The sequence below is a fragment of the Vigna radiata genome, chromosome 3 (assembly GCF_000741045.1).
Source record: "Vigna radiata var. radiata cultivar VC1973A chromosome 3, Vradiata_ver6, whole genome shotgun sequence".
Lineage (NCBI taxonomy): Eukaryota > Viridiplantae > Streptophyta > Magnoliopsida > Fabales > Fabaceae > Vigna > Vigna radiata.
Window position 1 is genome coordinate 953,561 of NC_028353.1, and position 10,290 is coordinate 963,850.

A 10,290-nucleotide genomic window follows, 5' to 3' on the forward strand; every position below is an offset into this window, starting at 1 on the left:
ATATACTGTGGTGTTCCTAGGATCTTTCGTTCTTGTTTCTGATGGGTTGTTTGTTTTACTTTTGGTGTTGGTATTATAAAATGTGTTGTCCAAGAGTGTTGTCCTTGTTTCAAGTTTATCATGTCTTGTGTGTGATGAAGTTTACTCCTATTATCCACCTACCTTCTTCCTGGATTTTATATGCACCAAGAATGTTAACATGCTAAATTAATGATTAGCATGTTAATCAGATACCATGTTCATCAGATTTTTTTATCCAATATTCTTTAGGTGATTTTAGTCTCATCTCAACTGAATTTAGAAATCTAGTTTGTGTGAATTTGATGCTATAACCACCAAATTTCACAACTCAGTGTTTATATATGGATTTTAAAATTCAATTACCTTCGAATATATTAAATTATTTAATATATAATTTAAAGGGGTAAAATGGGAAGAATAAGAAAAGTTAGGGGTATAAGAATAAAACAATAAGGTGTAGGCAGAAGCCCCGTATTAAAAATTGAAGAATCGGCGAGTCAGCCTAACAAGTCGCTTAGTTGCAGGAAGGGCTTTAGTCTTCAACTATGTGTGGGTCAACCCATTTTTAACAAGTCAATGACGGATCAGACTCGTCCTTAAGTGGAAGTGACACATAAAAGTAATTATATTGTTAATAAAGACATTTACTTCCTCCACCTCAACAAATTTTTCGTGCACCTCCTCAAATATTCAAATTCGTGAACAAGTCTTTTGAAATTTTCAGAATGTGACTTTTGGAATAGAGTTTTCAAAACACATGAAGTGCAGTTCGGAACAAATGAATTTCTAGAATAAACGTTATGAAATGCATATATTTTGGAACAAATTTGCATCCTAGATGCTAAATGTAATTTAATTAGACTTTGTCTAAATGTTAGTACATGTAACATGCTTAACGCTTTTAATGTATATACGATATAATAATTTATTGTCTATTGTATTATCTTTTTTTTCTATACAGATCATTCATTGTACATAGCTTTATTTAAAAGTTTTGTAGAAATGGAAAAATACGATGATTGGAATTTGAATTTTTTTTTCTTAATACCTTTTATGTAACGTTTCTATACAAGAAGTATAATTGACATATGACCTCGTATCAAAATGTTACACATCTATAAGAAAGTCATTGTTTTGAGTAACATCTTTTATGAAAAAGTTTATATAAAGAGAATTGCATGAAAAAAAAATAACAAAAATCAAGAATTATTATTGTTCTCACGATGTCTTCATTTTCTTTCAAGCTTACATCGTATGGATTTTGAAAAAAAAAATTGTTACAAGTTTTCAAATTTTCATTATATTAAAACTTTATCTTTTTTAAGAGAGTGATATTCTATTCTTGTATTTTAAAAACATTTTATTATTTTGTATATCTAGAAGTGAATTAAAATAATTATTAGTTTAACTCAATGAAATTAAACGATTTAGTCAATTGAACTAGTGTAAAACCAAAAATAGTAAAAATTGTCTAATTAATTAGGTTAATTTATAAAATCAGTGGTCAAACTCATTTGTAATATTTTAAACATTAGTAAAACTTGACGTATTTCAGTTTAGAATGAATCATCAGAAAAATTTGTCTTATTATTACTTTTTTATTTAAAAGCTTTTCAAACGGTTATGAAATCTTTTAAGTGTGCAATACTATATGGAGACTACCTAATCCATATATAGTGTCTAACATTTATTTCCGAAAAACTTTTAAATTATTCAGTGCATTTTTAAAGTTTATTTGTTTTTCAGTATCCACCCACTCACTGGTGTTATTATTTTATATGATTTTAATTCGTACAAATATTTGATAATTTTAAATTCATCATATTTTTATCTATTTTTTATTAATTATTTTTATCTAAGTCATTTTAAATTTTAAAAAATAAAATATTAACAAATATAATTAAATTAATAAAAATAAAAATATTTTCATTCAATTTATGTTACTCAAAATATTATTATTTGATGTAATAGATTTAATAGAGTTATGTCATAGATTAAATATATAGTAAAATTATAGTTTATTTCAAAATTAATCTAAGTCACGCTTGGTTTGAATTAAACTTATATCCATTATGTACAAATTTATATAAATAAAGTTAATTAGTCATGCCTGAATATATATATATATATATATATATATATATATGATGGTAAGAAATTATAGCGATCTCATAGTGAAAAATATTTTTTTTAGCAAATATATATTTAACATCATCTGGAAAGACTCCACAAAATTATTTTAACATGAAATTTTAAGTAAGAGAAAATACTAAGTCTTTTATACAGTATTTACAATCATAAAATAATAAACCTTCTCACAACTAATATTGAAATAACTATAAATAAGAAATTTATTAAAGTGTAATGATAACATTCAAATTATTTTAATAGTAATTTTCTATTTTCTCTTTTCTTATATTTATCAATGCATAACATTGATGAATATCCATCATAAATATTGTCAAATTTAGACCATCCCTATAAATCTAATCTTGTTGTGCAGTGATGGAGTAGTCATGTAAAGAAATATGGTAACAAGTGATATGTTATGTTTTTATTTAGAATAATTATAGTTAAACAACATTTTTTTATAATATTTAAACATTGTCTGTGTTATTTTATGATTGGTCCATGATAGTATTTATGATTATTATTATTAATTGTGAAGTAATTTTGAACCAATCACAGAATGACACGTAAATGATATTCAAATGTTATAAAAAAATATTACCTAAGTATCATTGTCCAGAAAAAAGTTATATTTTGTAGTCCATTGACTTGCGTTTTTAAAAGATAGTCTCACATGAGCGTAAAAGTCTTTTGGGTGTTAAAATATCATCTTGCTTGTAACATTTTGTGTTTGTTTCCAAATCCTGTATTTTCAAATGGGCCTGATCTAAGACAAGCGGTGCTACTATCTCTGTTCTTCCCCTGTTCCGGCGACAAACCATGTAACAGTTATACTCTGAGTCAAATGAAGAATATGTTTGAGTCACAGAGAATGTTGAAGCAAACCACGTTGTTGTGTTGTTATAAACTACACTTGGGGCCATCCTGAAACAATTGTATAGGAATGTAACATGAAAGGCTATTGTCCCCAATTTAACTATTTCGGTGCCATCATTCAAAACTTCACATCTTCACTTCGAGCCTTACAACATGTGATTATGTCCCAAAAATGTCTTGTAGACCGCAAATTTTGGTTGATATCGTGGGAATATAAATGTGAGTAATAGTCAAGTTGATAAAAGATGAAAAAGTTAAGCACAAAAAAAAAATATAAATTCATTGTTTTAAAATTTTAGATTAAAAATAATATTTTTATCATATGACTTAAATTTTAATATTTTGGTATTTTGTCAGTAGATTATTTTTCGAAAGACTTCTAAGATAAAAACAAACACACGTTAGATGTTAAAATACAAATAAAAATTTCACATTAAATAACACGATGCAGTTGTGTTTTTCTTGGTAAGCAAAGTACATCTCCCCAAAACAGAAAACATGTTCCACTCACCTTGTCTAATACCAAAATCATGCTCACATGCTGAATATAGAATGCAGATAGATGAATGAAATGTGTCTTTGCAACTGCGAAGGCTATTTCGGACTTTCTTTGTACCATTTTGATCACTAGCCTAATTGTAATCTTACTTTGATCAGAACAAAGTTTTGTTTTACAGGATCATTCCTTATGCTGTCATCAAAAAGATGGACTCACTCATGATCAATTAATTCAGTCATTTGTATATTAAAAACCGGTGCTTAATACAGTTAATTAACTTGCATAAGCAATTTGCTGGAGGCAATTCTGATTGGGAAAACCCAGGACCACATATGTTGCTGTCTAAATTCTCTTTATATGTCAATAGAAATTTCATTTTCTAACAATTTCAGTTAATAAATATATATATATATATATAAATAAAGAAAAGCCATTAGAAAAAATATTGATGTAAATGGTTATTTTTTATAAATAGTTAAATAAATAAGACGAGTTATCTTCATAAAGATAAAAAGGTGACTTAATATGTATACTTAAAAATCAGTTATAAAAAATATTTAGTAGTAGTTGGTGTTGCACAATTTTCTAGGAAAGACAAGTAATGTAACAATAAGAAAAATAATTATAAAGACATGTTTTAAAAATTCAACTAATAAGAAACACTGTTCAATAACTTCTAATAAGAACAAATTTGTTTTTTTTTTTTCAAAACTCATTTTTAAAATCAAAGTTTCACTGTGAAAAGAGCTTTCAATGACAGTTAAAAAAGATTTTTAGCGACAGTTATATAATTCCTTAATTAAATCATAGTTGTAAGTAGAGAGAACGACTGTGCATGTTCAAATAATAAATGATGATTACAGGTGAGAATCGTATATATATATATATATATATATATATATATGTACGAAAAAATAATGACAGTTCAAAATAGCTGTAATAGAAACAAACGAAAAAATTGAACAAAAGAAACTATATGATAGTACTGTAGTTACAAATGGTCTTACAGAATGGAAGCTAAATAAATAATTGTTATTTATTATTTATTTGCAATTTCATGTTTCAAATAAGGAAATTGAAATAAAATATGAATTTTTATTTTTCTTATCATCATAATAAAAAGCTTATAATCTTTTATTTTATCTAGTATACTTTGATTATAGAAATGAAGATTCAACTCTGAAAATAATTGATTCTAAAACTTATGCACTATTGTCATTTATGATCTTTTAACAATGGTTCTAATGGATCATTGTTGTTGTTTTCTCTCCATTTCACTTCTTGCAATCAGTATATGTTAACCGTTGTTGAAAACTTCAATTTTATTATAAAACTGTCATCAGGTTTTAGTTGATTATGGTTGCTTTTTAGTTGTGGTTAATAAATAACATAAAAAACTCTTTTATTATAGTAATATATAAACGATATGTAAAAACCTATATTTGTTCCTCCCCTCTAACATAATATAGGATACAAATATATATATATATATATATATATATATATATATATATATATATATATATATTTTATTAACATATAAATTAAGTAAAGGATTCTTGTAAACTATTTGAGATGTCAAAATTACATTTATCAGGTTCATCGAAGTTATAACATCAATGTCAATTGAGTTAACCTAGTTTACACAATTCATCAGTAACGTGTCTGATAGTAGCTTAATAATTGACTGGATCACTGTTTCTAATCGATTAAAAGTTGAATAGAGATACATTACATAATTTTATATTTTTTCAAGAAAGAAAGTAAAAAGTAATAAAAGATAATGTAAAATGAATGTAAAAAGTTTAGATGTGTGAACGAATATTTATTTTAAAAGTTATTGAAAAAGTTATTCAAGTATAAATTTCAACGTAGTAAATATATTAGGTTTAATAGGTTCGGAGGTCCCTATATTTGGAGGTTTGTTTCAATTAGGTCCTCCAATTTTTGAAGTGATCAATTAGGTCCCTAATTTTGTCAATTTGAATCAATAAAAGCCTTTCTGTTAAATGCAGTTAACGCCGTGAAGTTTTTGAACATGTGGCATGCTGACGCTTTCAGATGGCATCGTTTCAAGTACATAGGTGGATTATAAAAGGGTGAAATCCCTAAATTAAAAGGGTGTATTTGAAGGTGAAATCCCTAAATTAAAAGGGATTTCACCCTTTTACAATCCACCTATGCACTTGAAACGGTGCCACCTGAAAGCGTCAACGTGCCACATGTTCAAAAACTTCACGGCGTTAACTGCATTTAACGGAAAGACTTTTATTGATTCAAATTGACAAAATTAGGGACCTAATTGATCACTTTCAAACTTGGAGGACCCAATTGAAACAAATCTTCAAATATAGGGACCTTTGAACCTATTAAACCAATGTATTACAAAGGATAATGATACTTAAACAATATTTTTTAGTAACATTTGAATATCATCTATGTGTCATTCTGTTATTGGTCCATAGTGATGTTTATGATTATTATTATTATTATTCATTGTGAAATAATTTAAGACCAACCACAAAATGACACGATATTTAAATATTATAAAAAAAAATGTTTTCTAATTATCAATGTCCTATTACAAAAGAAACGAATGTCCTTAGATAAATATTCCATCCGTACCATTGAATTTTACTTGAAATCAGCTGGATAGCTAGGTTTCTTCCGACATATTCACCCCAAAAAAGTGGTAACTAAAGTATTTCTGATTTATATAAACGCGTAGTGTTTAAAAGTGTATCGAATCTATGTCGAGATCGAGTAAAAGGCCATATATTTTAAGGCTATCTTGGTATAATCTTTTGAGATAGGAGCAAGATGCTAACCAAGCTCAAACTTCTCTATACGTGTATAAGAGACAAAATCTGCAGATAATAAAAGAAAGGAATAACAAGATCTTATCACAACAATTTTATGCTGTACTACTTATAGAGCCCCACTATACAAAGAAAGAAAAAGAACCTTGTGCTCTCACGGTCCACTCATGTTGTTTTTGCAGACACCTTAATTAGCTATCTTCCTCCTCAGAGCACATACACAAACTTTTCCAAACACTCATGTTTTGTTTCATTTCTTTCATAACACCACAAATCAATGTCTCTCTCTCTCTTTGTTTTTCAAAAAACAGGAAATGAATACTTTTACCTAATAATATCAGGCTTGAAAATCTCTGATCTGATAACAACATGCAGTTGAAAAGGGAAGATATGGGTTTGACCCGAGAGACCGCGCCACGAATTTAAACATTGGAATATATTGTGATGACCACCATATCTTCACACTGATAATTATTCCTAGACCTTCTTTTACAATCTTCAAAAAATCGGTGCAGAGAGTGATATTTCATCCCTTTTGCCTATAAATACCAGCAACAACCAATGTTGTCAATCTCACATTTCATGACTGCCCTTCTTTTCAAAAACTTTCAACATACGTGATATATGCAATATACAACTAAATAAACACTCTCAGCCAGTTCAATTTCTGACCCTTTTACGAGCATGACGATGTCAGTGATGTGTAGACCAACACATCAGGCTCTGAAAAACGTTCCTTCCGGTGGACAAAGCCAGATGATGAGGCCAAAAGAGAAGGTGGTGCTGGTCATGGGAGCAACGGGGAGCGGGAAAACCAGGTTGTCGGTGGACTTAGCAACATGTTTTCCCTCAGAAATCATAAACTCTGACAAAATGCAAGTGTACGAAGGGCTTCAGATTGTCACCAACAAGGCCACCAAAGAGGAGCAGCGTGGGGTCCCACATCACCTCCTGGGGACGCAGAACCCCGACACGGAGTTCACGGCCTCCGACTTCTGCGACGCCGCTTCACGCGCCATCGAGTCCATAACGCGCCGCGACAAGGTCCCGATAGTGGTGGGAGGATCCAACTCGTACATGGAGGCGCTGGTGGATAGGTTCGGGCCGCGGTTCGAGTGGTGCTTTCTGTGGGTCGACGTGTCCGTGCCAGTGCTCTATTCCTACGTGGGCCAGCGCGTGGACCACATGCTCCGATGTGGAATGGTGAACGAGTTGAGACCGTTTTTCAACGTGAACGGCGATTACTCACGCGGGATAAGGAAGGCAATTGGGGTTTCTGAATTTCACCCGTACTTCCGGCGGGAGGCGACGGCGAGCGGTGAGACGAGGATGAGGCTGCTGCAGGAGGCGGTGAGGGACGTGAAGGGGAACACGTGCGACTTGGCACGCAAGCAACTTGGGAGAATCCACATGCTCCGAAGTGAAGGGTGGAAGATCCACCGCATTTGCGCCACGCCCGTGTTTCAGAAACGTGGCCGCGACGCCAACGAGGCTTGGAACAACATGGTGGCGCAACCCTGTGCCTCCATTGTTTCTCAGTTTCTCTACAGTTCTGCCAATTCTGCTTCTGGGAGAGTCGCACCTTCTATGCAACCAAACTAATCAGTTAAACCTAATACATCATTTTCTTTCATCAACGTTTCAATCTTCATATTTGTGTGTACCAAGAGTATCAGTCGAAATTATTTGATAGGCTAAGATTGTCACATGTTCATGTTCATGTTCTTGGTTGATCTCAACTTCACACGTACGTGACCACTTGATTATGTGTTTTGTTGAGATTTTCTCTCGATCATTTTTGTCATTTTTTGTCTTTGCTTCTGTATTTAATCTCAAAAAAAAAGAAAAAAAAAATACCACTTCTGTTATTTATACTCCAGATATTGTGTTCATAAAACATGTCAATCAATTATATAAAATGGATTGAATGGTTCTCTCAAGTTCCCACTCATCTGTTGGAAAAACTCTTGTTATATATATTTTTAAGATAATAAATATATATTATTTTACTTTTAGTTTGATAAATATAATTGTACTTTTGGTCTATATCACGCATGCCATTTTAGAATCTAAGGGTGCTTTTGTTTGATGAAGGTCAAATCTATTCCAGGAATATAAATTTGAGAATGTAGTACTCTTTAATTTGTCTGGAGTTCTAAGAAAATATTCTTGGGTGATGGTCATTATCCAGAAAGTGAGATTATAACAAGATTTATTTCGATTTTGTTCTCATGCTGACACTTCGTAAATTTCATTCTACTCACTCTAATTATATTTTCAATGTTTTAAAATTTCAAAACATTTATACTATATAATGTTAAAATCTAAGTAAGTAATTTTTAAAATTTAGCCAAAACAAAATTTTAAATAATAACATTTTGAACACAAATATTCTCTAAGATAAAACTAGTCTTGAGGGTATCGAAATTAAGAAAAGAGTAAAAAAGTAGAAGAAATGAAGAAATCAAAGAAAAAGTAAGGAATGGATGATTGTATAGGATATTGAAACAGGTCAGGAGTGGAATTATGAGATAATTGAAAACTCAGAGTGTATCAAAAAATTCATGAGACAAAAATTGAACAAGTTATTCTAATTATTATGTTTTTTCTTTATTTTATTTTGACTTAAGAGTAAAAAAATATAAATAGGTTAGTTATGCTTAAAATAGTATAACAAATTATATTTACAACAAAAATATTCTAAGAACTTCACAAATAATATAATGACAACTTAATGTTTTAGTTGATTTCTTTCATCAATTCTTTTTTTTTTTATTATTTTTGACAATTTATCTTCTTTTACATTTTACATTTCTTGAATTTACCTTTTTGGTTTACTTATTTTCTCCTTAAACATATCATGTTTTAGTTAATCTTTCGTCTTCAATATTTTCTTTCACATCAATGAATTGGTGATAAATACATAAATTCTTAACTAATATTCATATAAGAAGGCGATTTAGGGAATTAGGTATATTCTTAAAATTTGTCCATAATGTAAATAGATTTTACACATATTAAATTGTGTTAATTATAAAATCTTAAATTAAAATATTCTAATTTAGATTAAAAAACAGTTTGTTTGTAAGTTCTATAAATCACAAAAATCCACATCAAAGTTATTTGGTTCACTAAAAGTACACTAACATACATCAAATCAAATCCTCAAAAAGTAATTATATATAAATTCAAATAATTAAAAATTTTGATTAACACAATTAAGACAATACTAAAATCCCATCATTTCAATATTTGATGGGTACAAATGTTATTAAGTCTTCTATAGACATCATAATAAGAAAACATCATAAAAGTATATAACATAGCGTTGATCGATAAATTTGTATATTTAAAGTTTTGTTTTTCAATTTTACTCATAATTATGAGGAAAAAAAGTGATTTAACAATTTGCTTTCGTTTTATTATTACTTAAAAAGTTAAACGAACAGACCAATAAACAGAGAAAACACGTATGATTTAGCTTTTTAGAGGTGGAGTTAATCAACTAGTTGACAATTTTACTCTACTTTTTCTACGTTAATTCGATGGCTTTTTCTTTAGCAAAAACCAAAGATGCTGTAAATGAGAGGAAAATGTTTCGTAGCACGAAAATTAAGGTATATTCATTTCGGCAAAATTAAACTTTTTAGGTATCCTACGCCAAAATATTCTAACAAAAAATATGAAAACTCTTAAAACTATAGAGTATTTGTCTATTTTTTCTATTTTCTATATTCTTTTATTTAGATAATCTCAACTTTTTAACTTCTAACCTGTTAGCATTTAAGAGTCTTATTACTTTATTAAACTCGTTGTCACACTTAAATTATTTTTATACTTCTTACATCCTTTGTCTCATAACATTAATTAAACAACATTGGCTTAACGAATTGAAATAAACAATTTTCTATCAATTTATAAGTTTTATTCTTTATTTACATTTTT

General features: G+C 29.2%; 1 protein-coding gene across 1 annotated transcript; it reads left to right on the plus strand.

Annotated features, from left to right (window-relative positions):
* Nucleotides 1-6,758: 6,758 nt before the first annotated feature.
* On the plus strand, nucleotides 6,759-8,098 carry LOC106757524 (adenylate isopentenyltransferase 3, chloroplastic-like). The gene has a single exon (XM_014640196.2). The coding sequence runs from the start codon at nucleotides 7,030-7,032 to the stop codon at nucleotides 7,945-7,947; it is 918 nt and encodes a 305-aa protein (XP_014495682.1). The 5' UTR covers nucleotides 6,759-7,029; the 3' UTR covers nucleotides 7,948-8,098.
* Nucleotides 8,099-10,290: the final 2,192 nt, after the last annotated feature.